The sequence below is a fragment of the Eumetopias jubatus genome, unplaced genomic scaffold (assembly GCF_037043125.1).
Source record: "Eumetopias jubatus isolate StellerSeaLion01/CBP00866 unplaced genomic scaffold, mEumJub1_p1.0 scaffold_14, whole genome shotgun sequence".
In the NCBI taxonomy this organism is placed as follows: domain Eukaryota; kingdom Metazoa; phylum Chordata; class Mammalia; order Carnivora; family Otariidae; genus Eumetopias; species Eumetopias jubatus.
Genome location: NW_028274820.1, coordinates 38,106,924 through 38,132,127, shown reverse-complemented (window position 1 = coordinate 38,132,127; position 25,204 = coordinate 38,106,924). Strand labels below are relative to the sequence as shown.

The window sequence follows — 25,204 nt, the reverse complement described above, 5'->3', positions numbered from 1 at the left end:
GAGTACTACACAACTATGAAAAATAATAAGCTGATACATGCATATTTAATTTTTTTAATTAAAAAAAATTTCTCCTGGTAACCATCTGTTCGTTCTCTATAGTTAAGAGTCTGTTTTTTGGTTTGTCTCTTTTTTTCCTTTGTTCATTTGTTTTGTTTCTGAAAGTCCACATAAATTTTTTTCTCTGACAGACGTATTTCACTTAGCATTATATTCTCTAGCTCCATCCAGGGGGGGAGGTGGGTGAGAGGATGGGTAAAATAGGTGAAGATGATTAAGACTACATTTATCTTGGGGGCGCCTGGGGGGCTCAGGCAGTTAAGCATCTGACTCTTGGTTTTGGCTCAGGTCATGGGATTGAGCCCATATCAGGCTCCACACTGGGCGGGGAGTCTGTTTAAGATTCTCTCTCCTACTCCCTCTTCCCCTCCCTCCTCCTCCAGCTCACGCTCTCTTGCTCCCCAAAAAAAAAAAAAAAAAAAAAGAGTACCCTTATCCTGATGAGCACTAAGTAATGTATTGAATTGTTGAATCACTATGTTGTACACCTGAAACTAATATCATACTGTATGTTAACGATACTGGAATTAAAATTTTAATTTAATTTTATTATGTTATGCTAGTCACCATACAGTACATCATTAGTTTTTGATGTAGTGTTCCATGATTCATTGTTTGCGTATAATACCCAGTACTCCATGCAATACGTGCCCTCCTTAATACCTGGAATTAAAATTTTTAAAAAAATTTCCCCTTCATGACATACATATATGAGAAAGGGAAAAATTTTAAATTATATGTATAACATATGTTACACATACAATATAAAAAATATATATTTAAAATTATACATGTCATAAGAAATAGAAAAAATTTAATGCATATATCTGATATCATCACAAAAATAAAGAGAGAAGATAAACAAGAAAATACTGAAGTTAGTCATCTTTACAAGGTGGGGTTGGGGATGCAATGGAAGAAATGTAAGAGGAAGTGACACTTCTCTAAACATACCACATTGGCTATAGGTACATATTCAGAGAAGAATTAGAATGACCATCCAGATTTACACATGGCTTGCAGAGATGAATAAAAAATATTTTTCCATACTTATACCATAATTTGGAGTAATTTTTATGTTTACATTTCATGTTTACTTTTGCAATTACCACTTTACAATGACCCAGTCTTGATTTTTCCCCCCTTGGTTTATCTTTATCCCATCATTACGTATCCCTTATAACACACTCATGTAATAAAAACTTGATACTGATGTACAAGGTCAGGAAAAAGCTAAAAGCAGAAGGCAAAGAAAAGAAAAAAAATCACAAAAACGTTCTGGGCTTCAACTCCCAGCAATCATTCACCTGAATAAAGGTACTCTTTTACAAGTCAATTTTTTCTCACCTTCATAAACTCAACTTTACATAAATTTATATTTACATTATGCAAATAAATTTAATCTAATTATATCCCAACATTCTTTCGGGTAGATAAAAGGAAGACAGTGTTAGTCTTATTTCTTCCCAAAGAAAAACTACAACTATACAAATAACTGTGTTATAGTTCACCAATTAATTTTTGTTACACTTGTCACAGTTTAACAAACCAGAAAATTGAATCTTAGAACTACTACTACCTTCTATTTTCTACCCAGACGCTGTCTAGCTACATTATTTGCCTATTTATTTGAGGAAAAGGAGGTTCTTTACTATGTTACCCCTTGATGATTCGCTGAAATGTAATGGGTTTGGATGAGATACACAAAGACGTATATGCAAATTCTTTTCCAAAAAAAAATGACATTATTGAAGTTACAGCAAGCTTTTTCTCACCAAACTGATCCAGGTGTAAACAATTCACAAATCTAGCTAAACCACTGCACATGCCTGAAAGTCTTCCAAAAGAATACAAACTGCATTATCTTCACAAATATGTTCACATGTACAAACATAAGACTATGACATACTGAGCACCAGATAACAAGATAACTGTTGCCTAAATTTATATTCTAAAATAGAAACAAATGTAGAGATTCTTTGTACTAAATACATATGCAGTAAATAGTTTAAGAAAAGAGGGCAAGGTGGGAGAGAGAAAAAATACTGTTTTCAATACATTTAAGCCCGGATATGTTAATTTCTGCACGTGAAGACCATGATAGCAATAAGTTAAAAGAGTGCTTTCATTTTAAAACTGGACTCCAAAAACCACTTTTCTCTGTACCATGCAATCAACTGGTGTCAACTCTCATAGCAACAAATGCTTCTCATGCTTTTAACATCTTATTACTAAAATCATTCACAACTAGTGTTCTCTCATCAATTTATAAGAATCACCTCTAAATTTCAAGTAGAGAATCTTATCACATGGACATGGGTGAATCATAACTATAACAAAAGAAATTCAAAGAAACCGGCAAATAAGCAAATAATTGCATAAGTAATCAAAAAATAAAAGATAGGCCAAGAAGAGAATTTGAGTTTCTGAATTAACAGACCATGAAACTTCCCCCCAGACATCGATTCTTCTTCACACCAGCAGGACATAATAGAAAGAAGCCTACAGAAGGAACTGGAAGCCCCAGGTCCAGCCAGCACAAGTTCCGCAACTTAGTGGTCACAAGCCCTTACACAATAAACCACTGGGGACTGAAGTTTCTGCCTTTCATAAAACAGTGTTAGACATTCCTGGATCTGCCTACATCATCACTAGTTTAATCCGCCCACCAATTACTAAATACCTAACACTTCATCTCAGTTCAAGTCCCAATTAAGGGACGATTCATTTAGGATAAGACCAGAAATATCAAGGCAGGGGAATGCCATACTCTAATTCCAGTTCCATGTTCGTATCACCTATCAATAATAGCAATGAAAGTCTTAAATTGATCTATTTAGAAAATATTCACAGTGAGACACCCCAAAGAACTAAAATAACATGTCTTTAAATTCTGTTTTAAAAATTAAGAATAGGGGTGCCTGGGTGGCTCAGTCATTAAGCGTCTGCCTTCAACTCAGGTCATGATCCCAGTGTCCTGGGATCAAGCCCCACATCGGGCTCCTTGCTCAGCAGGAAGCCTGCTTCTCCCTCTCCCACTCCGCCTGCTTGTGTTCCCTCTTTCGCTATCTCTCTCTGTCAAATAAATAAATAAAATCTTAAAATAAATAAATAAATAAAAATTAAGAATATATGGGAAACAGAAATTTAATTATCAAATATTTTTCTGTGTTCTAGAGCTATTCTCCATTGCTATTCTTTGGCTGAAAGCTAGTAGTTTCAATTCATTCAGCAAAAGTTGTGAAGTGAGTGGGAAAGAAAAAGAATAGTATTTTAGAAATATCTCAAAAAACATGTAGAAAAGAAAGTATATTTTAAGTAATATAATTTTTTAAAAATCAATAACCTCTATACAGATAACATACATGTCTAGTAACTCTGAGGATTATAAAAGGCAACAAATATCGTTGGGGGAAGGATTTGGAGAATATTCACAAATCGGGATGTTATAATGTAACATTATAAGTAGAAAGTCCAACACAGCATTTCCACTATGCTTCACTATTCAAACATCAAAATAGGCTTCTTAATCAAATCTTGATTAACACTTTCAAAAAATCCACAGATATGATATGCTATTCCATCACTGTCAGCTAAAGTAACACTCTGCACCTTCCATTTCTGCTATTTAACTACTTCAACCAACCTACCTGGTCAAAATAAAAAGGATGAAATTAGCTTAGTAAAACCAGCAACATCTCCGCCTTAATTATAAACAATAAGTAAGAATCTAGAGGTCATTTTCAAAGAACATGAAATGAATAGGAGCAGCCTTTTCCAATTTGAAGCACACAATGAAAAAAAAAATGCCATCTTTTAAAACTTGCTTACGTGCAGAGCTAAGTGGTAAATATGAAAAAAGGAGGATGCCAGATTTAGCTTTTTAATTATTAATTTGCTTTTATACACATCAGAAATCTCTATTACCAAATACCTACAAAAATTTCAGGAAGATGATTTTTAAATTACAACATCAAAATAAAAATTCTTAGGATTATCTTAAATTCTTAAGGTATTTTTTGTTCTTGTCTCATTTTGATTTAGCACTCTAATCACATCCTGACAAACATAAAAGGAACAGATGTCTTGGCATCCTCACAGGGACCCAAAACTCCCAGCGCTGCCATCCCCCCATCCCCAACTTCATACACACACTGATAGATGGATTTCAAAAAACAACAGAGTTAGCAGTATCTCTAGATGAATCCTGTTAGCACTGTGAGCTACATCACCAGAAGCTGGTACTACTGCCTGTCTGGGAAGCTTCAGGAAGTATGCTGCAGATCCAAACAGCACTAGACCCAGGAGCTAAAAACATCTCTGGGGAGGCTGAACTCTGGACCTAAATAAGTGTCTGGGCCAAGCAATTATAAGATCTTTCCAACCACTAATTATTTCTGTAAGGGCCAAGCTGTACAAAATACGAACATCTTCAGTACTTTCTAACCATTGGAAGCCAGAGATGTGCACAGTATAGTGGAGTGGATAGCACACATTTGGGCTTGGGGCCCAATTTTGTGACCTACTTGGTCATGAGGCTATAATACCACTTCATATATCTAAACACCCCTAGGGATAAAGCAAATAACCTATGTTCTCTCTGAAGCTTTAAACACTATGACTCTCCAAAGACAACAATGTACATAAGCTGTAGCAAAACTTTCCTTGTACCAAAATAGATTCACTCATGATTTAAAAACACAAACATATGATGGTAAGAAAACAGTCACTCTCATCTCCCAGGCATTTTATCCTTAATACTAAAATTATATATATACCCACAATATCATATTTATCTGTATGATATAAATGATCCTAACTTGGAACTAAGTGACTAGCACCTCGTGAAATTGCTTGCAAAGTACTAAACTGTGAAACAGAAGGTCTCCTGTACACCATTGGAACTAAGTAACTAGCCCCTTGTGAAATTCCTTGTGAAGTGCTAAATTGTGAACAGAATGGTCTCCTTTAAACCATTCTCAGGTTTTTTTGAATTGTTGTTAAATGGCCTGAATCAAATAGCTTAATACTATAAAATAAGCAAAGCAGGTATAATCAGAATACATAATAATCTTTCAAAGTTACAATCGATAAAATGCTGGGAACCCCTAAACTGAGATTATCACCAAAAAAAGGGTAGTATTTAAATGTAAAAGCACCATCAAATTAAAAATAGGGTTTCTTGAAGGTCTCAAGAACAGCCTTCTACCAGTAAATTATTTTTTGTTTCTGCTGGCAGTGCATGCCATGCTCTAAAAACAGGTTAGGTCTTTAACATTTACTCCCAGCCCTCCCCCACCACACACACACACACACACACACACACACAATTAACATTTACTCCCAACCCTCCCCCACCACACACACACACACACACACATTTACTCCCAACCCTCCCCCACCACACACACACACATTTACTCCCAGCCCTCCCCCAGCACACACACACACACACACACATTAACATTTACTCCCAGCCCTCCCCCAGCACACACACACACACACACAATTTACTCCCAGCCCTCCCCCACCACACACACACACATTTACTCCCAACCCTCCCCCACCACAGACACACACACATTTACTCCCAGCCCTCCCCTACCACACACACACACACACACACATTTACTCCCAGCCCTCCCCCACCACACACACACACACACACACATTAACATTTACTCCCAGTCCTCCCCCACCACACACACATTAACATTTACTCCCAACCCTCCCCCACCAAACATACACACACATTTACTCCCAGCCCTCCCCACCACACACACACACACACACACACACACACATTAACATTTACTACCAACCCTCCCCCACCAAACACACACACACATTTACTCCCAGCCCTCCCCACCACACACATACACACACATTAACATTTACTCCCAACCCTCCCCCACCACACACACACACACACACACACACACACACACACACACACACTGCCCAGCAGTCTACACTACACTGACAGGTTCTTAGACTTGGGCAGCCCAGGGGCCTTGCCACACCTGAGCCAGCTTCAAGTGACCAGGAAACCCCTCCATTTCTAGTCAAAGAGGGAAGACTGGCTACGTAAATAACTACAGCCCAAAGCATGCACTCCAGAGGCACTCAGTCCCAGGAACACTGAAAACAACCAAATCTTCACACTGAAAATCCCGTTAAACCAAGCCAGAAGACCTATGGTTCCTTTCACCTGCCCTAGGCTCTCCTCCTCTCATGCCATTGCTCAGGATATTTCCTTATACTTCCCCAGGACCCAGCTACATACAGTATGCTGTTGAAATCCAAGACCCTCAAAACTTGCAGCCTCCTCTTAACAATAAGATACAGTTTTGCCTTCCTTGGGCCCCAGTAACACTTTACGTTGTTTGAACTTTTCTTATCCTACCTCTGATCATAATTAACGTGACACCTTACTGGGTTATAAATTCTATAAACCCTTATCTATCCTTGTTGAGCTGAATTGATTACTTGATTAACAAATGCTGAGTGATGATAAGGGAACTGGCTTATGCTTAGCAAGTGAGAATATTAAGAAAATGGAGTCTTGTGTCCTATGCCAGCATCCATGAAAGGGCAAGGTACTAGCTTGTCAGTTTATAAGTAGGATAAAATTTCAGACCCTTCACGGTTCTTGACAATCCAGACAGTAAACAGCAGGGAAAATTTTTCCTTACCTAACTTTTGATCATTAAATTTTGAATTTTAAAAAATTACCAAAACCTAGTTTTTATTTTATTTTAAATATATAAACATCAATATATATTCATATATAAGAAAATATACCAGTGCTGATGGTAAAAATATGTGATAATAAATCTGACACCTTTATTCTTTGGAGTATTCTAAAACTGACCTGAGGAAGCAACTCAAGTAAATGTATAGTATTACTCTTCTAACTGAAATGACTTTTCTCTTTGAGCAAATGTTCAAATTCGTAGCTTCCAATAAGAGAGAACAGGTCTACTCGCCTAACAAATCAACCAAATTAACTCCAACAATCAATTAAATGTCCCAGTTTAATTTCCTTCACATCCTAAATATGCCTGAGTGATAAACAAAATAAATTATTCTTGATATGCTACCTTCTGGTATCTGACAAGCTAATAAATACAAAATAATCAACATTCATGTGTACAGGGAAAGGGATAAAAGCAGACATCACTGATGAGGAGTATAAATTGAAACACACTTTCTAGAGGGCAATTTTGGAAAAATGAACCAAAATCCTTATAAATGCAAAGCCTTTGACAATGCAATTTCATTTCTCATCACTTATCCTAAATAAAGACGTGTACAAAGATTTAGCTTTAAGAATATTTACTACAGTGACAAAAACTAGAAATAAAATAATGACAAAAACTAGAAATAAAATAAATATCTAAGAACAGGAAACTGGTTAATCCACAGGATCTTACACTGAAATAGTCAAGCTATTAAAAGTTATGTGGGTGGCATATTTACTGAAATGAAAAATTATTTATAACATAGAAAGTGGGAAAAATGTTATAAAACTGTGTATACAGCGTAATCCTACTTTTAAAAGCTATTTGCTTACAAACACATTAAAAGAACCAGCTTTTCATGCATAAATATTAATTTTTATTTTCTTCTTTTTGCTTATATATATTTTTCTACAATTAATGTTTTATTTGTATGATTTCAAATATGTATATTTTTAAGAGTAAACATGTTAATTAATGATTGCTTAATTTGTGCAACTACTTATATAATCCACATTCTAACTCTGTAAAGACTCTAAATAATGTAAGAACACATAAATACCAGACTAGTTTAAGTCAGAAAACAGTTAGCAAAAGAATAAAGAGGCAGTTAATTCTATAGAGAAGCAAAAACATGATTGTTTGATGAGAGACAATATATTCTTCATAACAGAAAATGCCCTGAGAACTTGGGAATAGAAACATGTTTTTGACTAAAAAGAGGAATTTGTCTTTAGGTTTCTATATGAACATCAAAATAAACTATACCTTCAACAGAGATCTTACGAAAGATATTTACTAACCCTCAAAAAAACTGACATTGAATCCAGTATCAAGAGAGAGTACTTACAAGAAAAATTTTATAAAGCTTAGAAGAATGGAATGTTAGACCAGCAGTTCCTTTGTCTTTCTATGATGTATGCACATAAAGCATCTGTAAAAGTACATGGCACAGGGGCACCTGGGTGGCTCAGTCGGTTGAGCATCCGACTCTTTATTTTGGCTCACGGCATGATCTAGGGGTCATGAGATCAAGCCCCAAGTCAGGATCCGTGCTCAGCATGGAGTCTGCTTGAGATTCTCTCCCCTCTGCCCCTCCACTCCACAGCCCCCTCCACTCATTCTCTCTCTCAAATAAATAAAATCTTTAAAAAAGAAGTCCACGGCACACAAAAGATTCACAATGTTGGTTTTCTTTCCCTCATACTTAACTTAAATTTGAACTGTGTCAAACATCACACCAATTAGAGACAAAGAGGGCAATTTAATTTACTCAAGAAACATTTACTAAGCACCTCCAATGTGTCAGACTCTGAGAAAACATATACTGAAACAATTTCAAAGTTTTTTCTAAAAAAACTCCATTTTTCACCAAAGTTATTACTACATTATGAAGTTCATTTCAAAAACAGAACTCAAAACTCATTAAGCTCATTTGGAAATGAAAAACTGAAAAATGGTTGGGAAAATTTCAGCCAGCGTTAGCCAGCTCTATTATCATAAAATTAATCAATAACATCCTAATTAACATGTTAATATAACCTTCCCAAGGAAATCCAACAGCCTGCCAAAGAAGGTTGTAAAAAAATTTTTTTTTAAACTTTCAAATAACCTACAAAAAGTTTCTCTACAAGGTCACTAAATAAATAACATCCACTTAGTGTCTATAAATCTCTCCACAGACTGGTATCAACATGCAGGGATACATCGACGTAAATGCAATCACAAACAAGGCTTAATTTTTTTAAGTAAATAAAATAACTACTGAGCCCCTTTCATTAGCCCTTTCCAGAAATGAATGAGGTTTAATTCTCATTTGAAAATTTTGCTAAGTATCAGTCATTTATTTGAGCTTCAAAATAATGTATACGTTTTTAAAGGAGCCTAAATCATTGATCTAACAACTGTTCGCCAATAATTCAAGAAAAACAGGAAAACCAGACTGAAAGATAAACTATAAGAAAAATTGTGCTTCTAATGAAATCATTCAGAAAACATTGTTTAGTAAAGAAAGAAAAGTAAGTACATGCAATTACAAAATAATTTCAAAAAGCTCAAAGCCAACTAAGTTTTTAAACTGAGAGCAATGGTTGACGGGACACAAATGGCAGAAATGTCATAACGGGATAGGATGCTGCTGGCCTTAAGAACTCTGAAGTTCTCGGTTTACCAGAGTAAATAAAAACAGAATGCTAATTTTACCCCAGATTTCTTTGTAAAGGGATATCAAAAAACTTCAGTTCAATTTCATTCTAACCCATTTAGTAATAGATGGATATGAATGGTTTAAAATAATACTAGAACAAGGGCAAGCAGATGATTAGATCTCTTCATTTCCAATCTCTTTCCATTTAAAGGAAACACAATTGTTCCCGTTTACAGGAACTCCACCCCTCTCTCAACTCTGATGAGTATACTATTTCATGTATTTCATTTTTTAATTTTATATGTAAACTCTATGATTAAGGGCTTCCTTCAAAATACTGCTACTATACAAGAAAACCAACTGCCCAAAGGCCTGAATTCTTTCTTCTCATTTCTAAAATCTACCAGTCAACATGTTATATGCATTTCCCGAGGGCTCTGTTGCTTCTTTCTTACCTGACATTCCATTGCCACATACACTCTCCCATTAGCACATCCTCAATAAGTATTCTCAGTTACTTTTAATCAGAGCTAAAATGATTCCCAATTGCTATATATTGAAAAAATCAAGAACCTTACATTCTAATACAAGGCTCCTTCACAAATCATCTCCCTTGCCTGAGCTGTGCCATTCCAGATCCTTTATATGTGTTCTCACCAGGAAAACATATTTAAATCTCCTTTCATCAGTTTATTTATTAAATTTCTAAGGGTTGCTTCCATTTTTCCTCTCCTGAGCTAATCATCTTCATTTACAGAACTCAGTTACTAAAAGGTCACATCTTTTCATCAAACTTACAAATAAACAAATCTGATGAGAAATAATTTCTTCCTAATCTTCCCTGGCTTAAACATGTCAAAAAGAATTCAATATTATAAAACAAATTAAAACTTAGTTAGGTTTCAAAGAGATATCCACATCCCTGTCTGCCTGTGGCAGCACTGACTTAAATACTTCTAGAGGCCTGGGGTAATTTCTGAACTTCTTTAATTTCTTATTGAGAATTGTGCCAAAGAAAATGGGCCACCTTAAAATGCATCACATTCTTCACCTCATTATTCAGCTCCCCTAAGTCTGTTCTCTCAACATAAAGAGCCCACCATACCTAATTCTGTTAAATCCTTTCCTCAAAAGAAATTCCTTCATGAAGCCATCATCAACATTTGCTACTATTCTCACCACTTCAAAACTCTTTCAATGAATGTTTTAGCACAGCTTGAATAGAAACCAGAAGTGTACAATTGCATTGGATCATTAATAACCTATGTGCTGGCTGTTCTGGGTGGGAGGGGGGTTTCTATCCCTAAGCTCTAGTATACCAATAAATCACTTGTTTCCTTAATTTAATTATATATACCTCACTACTATCACACATAGATAATTTTATAAAGAATTACCAGATGTTTCTTGGAGTCATTTTAACAAGCATTAACTCAAAATAAAATCAAGAAAGATAAGCCCTTTGTTACCTGATAATTTAAATATATACACAGCTTCAAAAGTCAGTTTAAAAAAAAAAAAACAGTGAAATAAATTCCAAAAAAAAAACAAAAAACAAAAAAACCCTAACAACCTATGGTAAACACTATAAGCATAAATTTTTGTTCATAAACATTTATAAGTACAACTTTCAGCTTTGCATTACATAAATGTACAGAGGACTTTCTCAAGAAGCAGGAGCACAAATATGTCTTTGACTTAAAAACATATAAAAATTTAATGGTAACAAAGTATACTATGCACATACACAAACACACACCAGATTTAACCAAAGTAAAGAAGACTGAAGGACAAAAGCCTAATTTGTTTAAAATGTTTGTTTTAATTATTATCAGTTATTTTCTGCTGTAACAGAGAAATCACCAACTTGTAATAATTTGCTTTACCATTTAAATCATCTCTTCACAACAGCAACACTAATAGAATCAAAAAATGAAATTGATTTCTTGTACATTTAATTTAAAAATATATACTATCAACCTAAGAAAATATTTGAATAAGAACAACACATTTCAAAATCATTGAACTTTAACAAATGATGACTGTACTTAAAACTGGATTGTCAAAAATGAAATTATGCAACTATATCACACTTTAAGTTAATAATCATTAAATTTTTGAGTCTCATGATTTATGAAATGATTTTAAAGACATTTTTTAGCTATATTAACAACCATCCACTGTCATTATTAACTTAATCCTTCATCTATCATATATAATTACATCCTCCTGGAATATTTATTATAGCTCAAGTAAGATTTCTTCAGATCCCAATGAACATATAACTTGCACTTTTGACAAACTCACCAAAGAATTAAGATTCTCTTAATTTTATACTAATCCCTGGACATAATTACAGTAGAGAATAGACATCTACTTCCTAGAACTGTTATTTTCTGAGTTGATATTACAAATAATTCAAGAATGTCTCCAGTGAGAGACACAGAACATTCTTGAACTAGAAGTAAAGAGACCAAGGTCAACAATAACCACCACATTGTCAAATCAAGGGTCAATTCTGTAATATCACCTTATGACATAGGTTTACAGTCAATTCTCCTTGAAATACTTACTTCTGTAGGCTGTTCCACCATCTCCTAGTTTTTCCCCCACCCAGCTAGCTGCTCTCTCTCTGACCCTTCTTCCTGGTCTCTCCTCCTTACCTAATCCCTGAATGTCACAAGGCCCAAGGGTCCCATGGCTCCTTTATCTACACTCCTTTCCCAATCTTCTTATCAAGTATCATGGCTTTAAGTACAATTAGATTCTGATGACTCTATCACTTCAGCTCTCATCTCCATAAGTTCTTTTATCCAACGTTATCAAACAGAATTCATGACTCTCCACTATAAATCAGTCTTCCTTGTAAACACAAATGACACCACTCACTGTTCTCCCAGTTGTTCATCATTCTCTTTTCCTCACACCCTACATCAATCCATCAACAGGACCAATTCTAAAACAGCCCATCTCAGTTCACTTCTCACCTGTGGTTATATTACCTACAGACCTCTGTTTCTTTAAGAATGAAAGGAAATTGGTTACAGATGCTGACAGAAACAGCATTCATACACACAGAAAGACTGACGGAAAGTGTATACAGGAAACCAGCTAAGATGACTGCTTAGAAGTACCTTAGATGCAATCACAGAAGAGAATTAAGAGCCTGAGAGAAAAGGGTAAAAGAAGCTATGACAGAGTAAAGAGTCCATTTAGAAGCAAATGCACTCCATCAATCTGTACCATCTCATCAACCTTTACCATTTGTGTGACTCAATCTTCCATTATGAGAAAAAGAACAATATGGGAGAAAAAAAAGCTTTCGGCAAATGTATTTCTTTTTATTTCAGTAGCATCTTCAACTAATAGGTGCTAAGAAAAACGGGATATAAATTCAAAAACTAAAAGAGAGGCAATATGAACAGAACTAAGTTACTACATACTGTACAGAGATCCTTATATTGCAGCTTTTGGAATTTTGTATCTGTGTTTCCTGAACATAGTTCCACATAACCAAGAACAACTTGAAACACAGTATTATGAATGGCTTGAGTGAAGTGCATGTGAAGTTGATCCATTGCTGTCTGTGGAAAGAAAAAAAACATGCAACATAATTTCATGTTATTAAAATAAATAAATTTCAATGGACTTGAAAAACATAGGAAAAAATCTTTACCAATTATAGATACAGCACAAAGATCACTATTATTTATAAAATTTTAATTGTACTGATTATTTGCAAAGAATCCTTCAAATAACCACAACATCCTAACCCTAAAAATAAATCTGAATCATGAACCCTGCTTTGTTGCTTTGTATTTATCCATCCTGCCTATATTTGGTATCCATACTGCTCTTTTTTGGACATGTCATGTAAAAATCACACCTCTGGATCCCCTCTGTGTCATTCCCTTACATTGTTCAGGATGCTTCTCAATGGTTACCTTCTCAGAGAACCCTTTCCTGACTATCCTGTATAAATCAGTGTCTTCCATGACTCTATCCACCTACCCTGATACATATTTCTTTATAGCACTTGTTACAACCCAACACCCTGTCCATTTATTTCTTTAATGTTTGCTTCTGTTACTAGAAGATAAGATAGATGAGGGCCCATATTGAGCTGCCTGGAGCAATGCACACAATAGGGGCTATTAAATATTTAATGAGTAAAAGAATTAGTCTAATGAGGGTAATTAGAAGTTATAATCATATTTTCAAAGGTCTTTAAACATGTCCAAAATTACCAAGTGTCTATCTTCTTTTAATTTCTCCTCAGTAGCTTAAGATGTGCAAGATAATTAAGTAAACAACCAAATTTCTTTATTCAGACTTAAAATGCAAGCAGTTTCAATGGTTTGGTAAATTCTTAGATCTCCTAAGAGATGGACAGGAGACCATTTAGGGGAAGAAAACATTTATATCTATCACATGTAGCTGTTTTATAGATAAATGTATAATCCTGTACAAGCAGAAGGTACAAATAACTTTCAATGACCCTTGCGGCAAATTTTTCAAGGAAGCCCTTGAGCAGTAAGAGAATGTAAAACCATGCACCATGGGAGTAGTGAAGTCATTCGGAAAGTAAGAGAATCCCTTGAAAAATCTGATAAATGAAATGGAGCTGTTTTACAGATAAACATACACACTACACAAAAGTTTACATACCACTTTGAGGGAAAGATGCTGGCCCATCTCAGAACCATGAAGCTCCAAATTAAGAAGTTCTTATTCAGGACCAAGAGCTGAGGTAAAAGACTACACATCCCCTCCAACTAAATTATCTTATAATAACACTTCAAAAAAAAAAAAAAACTATGTAAAATTGTGAAAATATTAAACCTGACAACACTTCATAGCTCAAAACAAACTTCTGTCATGTTTTAATCACACTCCATACACTGAACCTATGTGAATATGGCATAAAAGTATACTTTGTTAAATGAAACTTTTTAAGGACACTATATTAGTAATATTCAGACTTGAGCATTCATAAAGATCAACATATTCCTGATTAAGAAAAAAGCAAACATTCTTTCAAAACTAACCTGTGTTTTTCCAAGAAGTCGATAAGCCTGCTGAACCTTGGTGTAATGGTTTATGTCAAAATTCTTGCAGATTTTGGAAAGAGCTACATCCAACTGTTCCTATGGAATTAAAACAAGAGGCAAGAGGCAGTTAAGGAATTGTTTTCAAGGTAATGAGAGGAAAGTATTAAGACTAATTTTTCATTTCTTAATTAATATCCAAAGACATTTACTATCACACTAGATTTAATAGTCAAAATCAAATTTAAATAAAAATATAAATAGATTGTAATTCTCATGCATTACCAACTATAATAAGTTTACTAAGATGTCATTAATAAATGAGGAATCTAAAGACCCATACCTAGTGTTTCAAGAGACACATAAGTATAAATAGTTACTAAAAGTAACTTTTTATTTTTACTTTATGTTTCCTCATACATCTGCTAAAACTTACAATTATGTGAACTGAATTTATAGGACTATTAAAAAATAACAGTCCTTCTATAATCACTGAAAAGTAATTCTCAACAAAACTACATTGGCCTTAAAAGCACATACCTCAAGATACATACTTTTATATCTAAATGCATCAACTCTGTCTAAGGATTTCTATTTCAATGATTTCATTTCAAAATAATGATTCTCTACCTAAGTACAGAATAATATTGTATACTGAGAGTGAAGAAATACTGCGCTTTCAAAAGAAAGTCCTCAATATTCAAATGATTATTTACTTAAGGGATTTTCAAAGCATTATCTTTATGTTTATCAAATAAACTGCCATTCTTACAATTAGTAAATAATTGCATTTATGATGAAAACGTACTTTCACAAAAGGTTGTTTGAAAGTCCAGCCTCAATTTTTATAAGTACTCTCATCAGGAAAATGATAAAATAAAATACCAGAAAATAACAAATAATTCTTATTAAAATCAATACCCTGCTTTGCAAAGATTGCCAAGTAAAGAGATGAACTCTGAACAAATGTAGGAGGAAAAGCAAGACTTCATGCTCATAATGACATATCTTTTCCTTTCTATTTCTATATTTTGATGAACTGTATGAAATATTAGAAGGTTTAGGAATTTAGGAGGGTTCATCAGCCAATAATTATTCTTATATAAATTAACTCACTGAACTAAAAAGTTAATAATCAAAAAATAATTAATACATGATAAATACTGTGGCTATAATTTACATGAAAACAAATCTATGATTAACAGTTTTGGGATCTTTCTGGATAGGGTGTTTTCAGATACAAAATACCATTTTCAGATCCCACAACTCCAATAGTATTATTGAGTTTACAAGTAGATTAGCATTAACTCAACCATGCACAGATATCCCAAATTAAAAAAAACAATAAAGTGTTGTGATCTAGAACACTGGTAATAACAAAAAATCATAACATAAGATGCACATGTACTATTCAAAAACCTCTGAAAAGAGAAAAGCACTTAACTTATGATGTAATCCTTCTTACCTCAATTTGTTCTAAAGTATCTTGAAGCTTTGAATTCAATTCACTATCAAATAAAACAGAGTTAGATGTGACTATCTTTAACAGAGACAAACTAAGTGCTCAAAAAACATATACTAGCTGAATAAATAATTCATAAATTCACAGATAAACAGTATGAGCAGTAAGACATGTTGATTCTACAGACAGGGCAATAAAGCAAGAAAAATAAAAGGAAAAGAATTAGAAAGAATAAAAGAGTCATAACTGACAGCAAAAGAATTGTATAGGTAGAAATTCCTAAAGAATAGATAAAAACTAAGAATTCAAGAAATCAAAATTGATAGCAAGTTTTAAAGATTAAAAAGTATTATATAGATAAAAGGTAGAATTTCCAAAGTAAAAGCAATTTCTATATACTAGAAACAAAGAATTAGACAATAAAAAATTTTACCATTTCAAAAAACCAAATAACTAGGAATAAATCTAATAAAAAATAGGCAATACAAAACTGAGCTAAAATAAAGAATACTGAAATACATGAAGATATATACTGTGGAAACAAACTATAGCCTTCAATATCATTAAGATATCAGTTCTCACCAAAGTGATCTTCTAGAATAACTAAAATTTTAATTAAAACTCCAACAGGTTTTTCTTTCTTTGTGTATGGAAAATGTCAAGCTGCTTCTAAATTTATGTGGAAACTCAAATAATAGGCAGGAATATCTTGAAGAGCAATGTTGGAGGACATATACTAAAATAGGCAAAGGTTATAAAGTCACAGCAATAAGATAGTGTGGTACAAACAGAAGAATTCATAAACTGATCAAACGAACAAGAATAAAAATAAAGGGCAAAAGGCTTGAACAGATACCTGACAAAGGAGATACCTGATTGGCCAATTAACATACAACAGGCACTCCAAGTAGGCATTCAGGAAAAGCAAATTGAACCTACAATAAGACAACATAACAAACAACCAGAATAGCTAAAAATATTTTTTAAAAATCAAAAAAAATGACATCAACAAATGTTGTCAAGGATGCAGAACAAATGGAACACTGAATTCAATGTTGGAGGAAGGGGAAATTGATAAAACCTCTTTGAAAAACTGTAAGATCTACTGAAATTCAACATACATTCATCCTATATTCCAGGAGTCCTAGATACATATCTTACAGAAATGCATATACAACCTTTGCAGCATTATCTGTAATGGGCAAAACTTAAAGCAACACAATTGTCTATGAATAATTAAATGGATAAAGTATGATATATTTATGTGATGAAATACTATAGCAATGAAAATGTATCACCTGAATCTCAAAAACAAATTGACAAAAGTCCACTATATAGAAGTCACTACATGGTAACATTTATATAAAGTTCAAACCAGGCAAAACAAACCATAGTGACAGAAGTTAGAACAGTGGTTAGGTTATCTTGGGAGAAAAATGACTGGGATTGGGTATGAAGGAAGCTTCTGGGGTAACAGAAATGTTCTATTTGCATTTCTGGGATGTAATTACACAACTATGTTCACTTTGTAAAAATTTATTTAGTTATACACTTTGGATATGTAGTTGAATCTGATTTTGTTCCCTTTAATTTTCCCTAGGTCAGTGAAAAAAAATTAAAAACCAGAACTGCTATTATTTGAATTATAGTATTTCATTATTAAAAAGGATCTGTGATACCTAACAAAATAAATACAATCATAGAGAAAATATTTTAACAAAAAAAATTAAGGCAAACTAAAATAAAATAGAACAAGTGAAAGGTATAATTGTACAAGGTATTGTTTTACAACTGTTATCTGTTTATGAACTTGACTCTCAAGGTCCTAGCAGCCAAAACAAATAGGGAGGGTCCAAGTACACAATTTAGTGTCCATAATATCAAAAACATACCAGCACTCAAGGGAAAAACAAAATAAAAAACCGAAGAAACAAAAATCACTTTTGTTGGCATTTAAGTTCTGGGAGAAAATTTTACCAGAGTTCTAAAAAAGGGAACAATAATCTTTTATCTCCTAAGGCACAACACCCTTGACAATAGCCTTATATAATATATAATAATGGATTCATGGATTCATTGCATTTGCTTCTTACACAACCTTTTAATGAAAGCTGAGGAAATAACACCAGAGTGATGAGACATACATAGATACATATATAGATACGTAGATATAAAGCAATGTATCAGAAAAGTAAAACCAATAATACAGCTACCCATTTTTTTGGTGGCCTCAGGGATAAATGTCCAAATACATGGAGGAATTAGACAATTTGCTACAAATCCTACTTATCGTAAGCACACTTTTGATTAAAGTTGAGAACTGGAGATTATTCTAGTAAAAACTGAGACTGAGCAAAACTATGTACTTTGACAACCAAAAATAGAGGGTTGATATCTTACCGGAAAAATTAAGATCTCTAACCAGGATTTATGCCTAGAAAAATAGCCACAGCCACAGCCACAGACATAGGTTAAGGGAATACGTGTAGGCAGGACTGAGATTTTCCTTAAAAAAAAAACAAAAGGGTTCTGGGACAATTTCTGTTCAAGAACAATGAATGAATGAATGAAAATGAGACTTAAAAGCCCCCAAATAATACAGCAAAAATGACAGTCATGATAAGTACCTTGGCACTTAGAATTAAAAAGTTCCTCAGCTCCACCCCTTCCCCCCAATACTTCTTCTCCTACAGTTGTCCTTTCTCCCACTTTTTTTTTTTTTAAGATTTTATTTATTTATTTGACAGAGAGAGACACAGCGAGAGAGGGAACACAAGCAGGGGGAGTGGAAGAGGGAGAAGCAGGCTTCCCGCTGAGCAGGGAGCCCGATGCGGGGCTCGATCCCAGGACCCTGGGATCATGACCTAAGCCGAAGGCAGAGGCTTAACGACTGAGCCACCCAGGCGCCCCATCTCTCTTTTGATTCAGGTCATCACCACCCATTCAATCTAAGCTAGAAATCTCTAGGTCATCTTTAATTCTTTCCTCTCTTCATGTGTGAACTGGTAAGAGAATCCCGACAATTCTACCATTTCAGTATTTCTCACATCCACCTATGTTTCTCCTTTTTCAATTATGTGTCCTAACTCAAGCATTACCACCTTTTGCTTGAATTATCTTAATGGTCTCCTAATGAATCTCTGCACACAACACCCACACCCACCCTTCAATCCATCATCCATTTATTTGACAAATACCATCAGCCTACTGTATACCAAACACTGTACAACATCCTCCAAAAAGCTCTCAGGGATAGCTCTGACCAGGGGTCTCAATATTCTACTTGATCCGGCAAACACAGTTTTTCCTCTAGCTTATATGTGAAAGGCTTCAGGCAAGGCCTGATCAGTCCTGTGGGCATGACCATTTCCTACTATCACACATCTGGCAGTTTCGTGTAAGTTACCTGCCTGGTCCCTACAGACATCTGAGTTTGCAGCTTGTAATTAAAGCAGAAATAAATTCATATTACTCCACTGCTTTAAAACATTTGGTGGCTCCCCCCAATAAACCAAAGATAAAGCCCCAAATTAGTATAGCATGTAAGATTCTTAACAATAACATGAAAAATGAACTTCCCCTTCACTTTTCAGTGCCTAGATTTTAGTCATGTGGACTATGGGCAATTCCCCTAAGAACCTCAGACCTTCACACCCTCTGTTCTTGTATATAATGTTCATGAGAACTAGAACATACTTTCTCCTTTTCTCACTCACAAATGTCCATCTGTCTTTCCAGGCCTATCCTAATGTCATCTTTTCTAGGAAGTCTTCCCCTTCAGACTGTTCCACTCAGTTTCACAATGCTCTGTTTCCAGCATCCCACCTGATAGAAGGGAGTATCTGTGACTGTCCCCTTAAGCAGAGACTGTGGCTTATTCTCCAGGACTCCCTAGGACTAACTAAACTCACTGCCTGACTCACTGCTGAGTCAAATTTATGATTCAAACAAAAAGAGTGAAATTTCCCCATCACATTCCTTTAGCCCCTATTTTTTACCTCAATAAATAAAACTACAGATAGAAAAAGAGAAAGGAGCATGTTTTAGAAGAAAAAGAACTGCACTGAACTCTAGGTCTACAGGTGCATTAGCAAGAAGACAAGAGAGATAAGCAGAACTAAAGCAGTTCCACTCCTCTATCATATAAGGCTAAGAAGCTCATCTAAGACACAGATATAGAAAGGCAAGAATACCTGGAATAATAACTAGGTTAGAACTGGTAAGCATATTCTTACAGGGAGCATCTTGAGTTTGGTGGAAAAATAAATATATCTAAGCTCATTCACAGTTGAGAGTAATGATTTCTTCAACTTGGCAACTGGAAAAAATGGGCTTTAGCGTTTATAAAATTATCATAAATCTGAATGGTTTTACTGCTTCTATTACTTATGGTTAAAATGATTCTATATCCTATGTATTAAGAGTTAATGTAAACATGGTAATGTAAATAGTATGTATAATATTTTAAATATAAAATCTATAAATCAAACATTTTGGCTTTAAAATGTTTTTAAGGGGCACCTGGGTGGCTCAGTCAGTTAAGCATCGGACTCCTGATTTTGACTCAGGTCATGATCTCAGGGTTGTAAGATCACACCCTGTGTCAGACCCCATGCTGGGCCTGCAGCCTGCTTAAGATTCTCTCTCTCCCTCTCCCACTGCCCCTCCTCCACCTCACCCCCCCTCCTAAAAAAAATGCTTTCAAAATCTACACGTGCATTTTGACAATTTACTACTAATTGAAAATACATATATAAAAATTATGTGATTAAGGAGTGTATATATTAACTGTACAGCCTTCAAAGAAACTTTTAGCCATCATTTAGAAACACAGATTCAAGTCATTTCAGTCAATTAATCAAAGTATGCTAAAAGGATCTACTCATAAACATTTGGATAAATAAAAGCTACATTATGGTCAAAAAATTTACCAGTTCTCAGATGGAAGGCTAAAAGCTATTAAAGGCTATCTGCAAGCTGAATAGAATGAAGTAAACAATTTTGGGGGGCACTTTTACCATTACTACAGAAGATATTAAATATATCCATAAATAACTAATATTGTTCTCTTAAATAGCTGATCTAGGACATATACACTCATAAAATGAATCCTGGAAAGGTTGTATATAAATCAGAATTTTGTACCGATTTGACCACACAGAAAAGCAACATGGTACAGAGGTAATTAGCATTTTAGTGATCTTTCCCTGGTCTGTTATTATTGAGTCATGTGGTTTAAGTCTCTTAATATTCCTGGGCATCAGCTTCCTATACAAAAGTGTGCTAGATCCAAAGGGTTGCTTCCCACCCTAAAGTTTCAAGATCCTATTACACGCTAAATATCAGTTACTCAATAACTGCATCTTTGTATATGATTCAGTAGAATGCTAAAACTTATAAAATTAGCTTAAGTAAAATTTATACTTGCAAGTTTATACTGTATGTCCATTGACCCTGGATATTCCAGGTATTTAGATCAGAGATCTATTCCTGTGGTTTCAATCTAGTCACAGCTGGCAGAGAGTTTATTAACATTCTTCAGAGAAAACCTGACTTTCAAACACTTTGAGGCTAAACCAACAATGGTGAGATACCATGAAGTGTCCACATGGTCTTTCAAACCATGTACAGACTGTAAAAGAACTCTGAAAATCACTGAACCTATCCAGACCTCTGTCCTCACTCTGTTCAAAAATCAGAGTCCACTACTAAAACTACTAGAGATGTTCAAAATATCTCCAAACTTTATGAATTCTAATTCTAGAGCAGAGGTCAGGTCCAGGAGCCAAATCTAGCCAACAGCCTATGTTTCTAAATAAAGTTTTATTGGAACACAGCCACATGAACTTATTTACATATTGTCTATGTGCTAGGGCAGAGCTAAACAGTTGCAAGTGAGACGTTATGGCCCACAAAGCTTAAAATATTTATTATCTGGCTCTTTAAAGACAAAGTTTGCCAACCCCGTGCTAAAGTTCAACAGACCTTTCAGTTGGTCAACTGATCAAAGTTAAAACGAGAATATTTATGCCTGTGTGTGTGCATGTCTATTTACATGTATGTTGAATGTTGTAAGTACAATTGTATAACCGTATTTCATTTACCCATTTCTGATTTACCCAAAATCTTCTCATCTGAGTGGAGATTTAACTTCTTGGTTTTATATGAGCCAAATCACACACAAATTGTCTATAATTTCAAGTTTCAGTTTCTCTGTGATAAGGTAGGAACTTAGACAAAGGCAAAACAATCTGAATGCCAAATCATATTTAGTTACCTTATATCCCCTAGTTTTTATGAGTTGTCTCGTCTACTTTCAAAAACCTGTTTCCTTAGTTTATTTACTTAACATAAATACAGTAACAAACACAACTGGTAGAAATAGGTTTAGGAAAAAAAATACAACAAACTCAGCTACTGGAGATGAATAAAAATCGGCCTCCTAGCCACGAGCTTCCGCTGTATATAATAGTTATTACATTATCAGACAATATAGTGTAGTAGTGGTTAAGAGCAACAAGCTCTGCATTTCAGGAGACCGAAGTTTAAATCCTAACTCTGCCACCTATTTTACAAAGCATCAATTTCCTCATCTATAAAATAGAAATGATAATAACACCTCTGTGGAATATTTTGTCAATACCAAATAAGAAAAGGCAAGGGAAATGATCAGTACAGTGCTTGAACACATAAAAAAGCCCAAAAAATGTTAAATATTATCACAACCATCATCACTATCATCACCATCATGATTCAATTTTTAAGAGCTAAAAAAATAAAGCATTAGTGAAAAAAACCTTATTAAAATCTAATTTAGAATTACTGTACAGTTGATGCCGTCAAAGCTAACAGTGCCTAGCTTCTATTCACACTCTTATGCATGTCAATATTTCCATTCCCGTAGGGGTATAAGAAGCAAGCCATTCACAGCATGAACATTTCTGATGGTCTTTTGTTTATGTACTCTGTGTTCTTAACTGGCATATTATCCCACAGTCCTGCCTGTTAACTGCCTGTTATTATAAGCTCCTGGAGAACAAATACATTTCAAAACCTCTTGGTATAACAAGAAGCATCTCATGCAGATAAGGATTAAATAATATTTCATTCTTGTCTCATCATCTCGGAGTAAAGAGTCTGACACAGACGACTTTCCTAGACAACTGGCGAAATTTTAGAACACCAAATAAAAAGAGAAAAATCCTTAAGTTTCTTTAAAAAAAAAAAAAGGCACTATTTATAAGAATGAGAATAGCATCTGACCCTGTCCTACAAACAGAAGGCTAAAAGAGACAACTGACGAATGCATTCCATTTTCTAAAAAAAAAATAATTTTTCTTTCAATCATGGGTATGGAGTAAATTAACATCATTTCAAAATCTGAAAATTGATTTCCCACATATTCCATATCGGAAAAATTTCTCAAAGGGATAACTGTAACAAAACTATAACAAAACAAGACAAAGGAACATATAAAAAAGGAAACATTGTAGAAATGATAGCAGTTGAGGAGGACCTAAAAAAGGTGAAAAATGTTCAACAAATAAAAAAAAACCAATAGATTTTGATTTTCATGTAGAGAGAAAGGATTACTTTTCTTTTTTTATAAGTCCAATCACTCTACTTAGTCCTGCAGATAATATTTATATAATCATGATACACTAAATACAATTTCTATTAGGTTAATTTTTCTGGAAGTAACCTACTGAGAAAACACAGAAGATTTAACTATAGCTGCAAAAAGAATATAAATGTTATAAACTTGACCAAGTACAAATAACAGTTTCACTAACATATCCTGGAAAACAGAGAAGAGAAGCAAAAGAAAGCATACCAAATTCCTATCTCTTACTGGTATTTTAATAGGAGGAGTAAACAGTCAGAGAATTAACAACTATTTACAGTGATGAATCAGGAAAAAGATATTTTAACACAGTACTTTAAATTACAGTGAAATCTACTGGAAAAAAAACTAATAAGCTGTAAAAGTGGTTTACTCCAGGGAGTAGAAAAGAGAATGGTGGGTAAGGCAGAAAGAAACTTTTACCTTTTAAGACACTTTTGTTTAAATATTATGTTTTGTCATCAGATTTTACTTTACATTATTTCAAAATGGCACAGCATGGGGGAGGGAGACAGAGGAAAACAAATTAAAATAAAAGATAAGGCGTGCAGGCAGTATGCGAATAGCATGCTGTCAATAACTCGGCCCACACAGACGGAGCAACAGGACTCCAGATCTACCCAGGGGTCTAGGTAGCTGGCCTGGTGACCCAGCCAAAACACACTGCTCCGAACACAGTCCCAGGCAGAGTTCCTAGGTTCCCCTTGCCTGAACCTAGACAAAGACAGAGCATGACATCTTGCTAGAAGGGAATCAGAGGGGAATAGGGGACCCACAGTCCCCAGTATTGCTCTATTTGTACCAAAAAGCTGGGTTCATTACCCTACAATTTAAAGAAGTTCTACAACTTACAATTTTTATTCCACTGCCAAGTTCATATTCTGAGGGGGAAAAAAGGGTATTTTGAAGATTGTGAGAAATTAAATACATGTGTCTATGCTAAAGTATAGTACTCAAAAAAGATATTCTAGTTCTGGTGGTATACAAACTTTTGAGTGCATAATCCAGAATGCTCTCAGATTCTCTCAAGTAGTTTCTTTCAAATGAAATAAACAATAAAGCAGTTTTGACTTTTAAAAATAACTTTTCTTGAAACTAATTTAGATAAATTTCAAGTGAAAAAGAAATTAAATGCTTCATTCACAGACATACTTTAACATAAACATACTCTGATTCCTATTCCCAGTAAATCCCAAATATACGATTCTGTCAATCAACTCAAGAAATGTCAAATAATGTAAAAATGTTCCCTGTCAGTTATAAAAGTGAACAAAACTCGTACACTATCTTTTATTAAAGATGTTGAAACACACCATATCTCAAGGAAAATACAAGGTACTGAAGGGGTACAAGTTTTCTTTCAGTTACATTGTATTACTTGGTACTTAATGTATTAAGCTACACAGTCATATAACCTGAGACAGACAACACACTCAAGGGCTCTTTATGCAGAAGCAAATACATGAATTCTGTTTTTCCTGCTTTCAGAATCTTAAGAGTCAGCCCTCAGTTGCCCCATGTAATCTACTCCTAAGACGACAGGGTCTCTCCCATCTACCAAAACCCTTTTTTCCAACAAAAGAGCAATGTGACTAGAAAAGAAAAGAGGAACATACACTCTAC

General features: G+C 34.4%; 1 protein-coding gene across 1 annotated transcript in view; it reads right to left on the bottom strand.

Annotated features, from left to right (window-relative positions):
* Positions 1 to 25,204, bottom strand: part of VPS50 (VPS50 subunit of EARP/GARPII complex) — a 139,923-nt gene that overhangs the window by 78,460 nt on the left and 36,259 nt on the right. The window contains exons 10-12 of the mRNA XM_028119657.2: positions 15,961 to 16,003; positions 14,496 to 14,594; positions 12,891 to 13,031 (exon numbers count right to left, since the gene is read on the bottom strand). Of these exons, the coding sequence (XP_027975458.1) occupies positions 12,891 to 13,031; positions 14,496 to 14,594; positions 15,961 to 16,003 (283 nt within the window). The remainder of the gene's footprint in view (positions 1 to 12,890; positions 13,032 to 14,495; positions 14,595 to 15,960; positions 16,004 to 25,204) is intronic.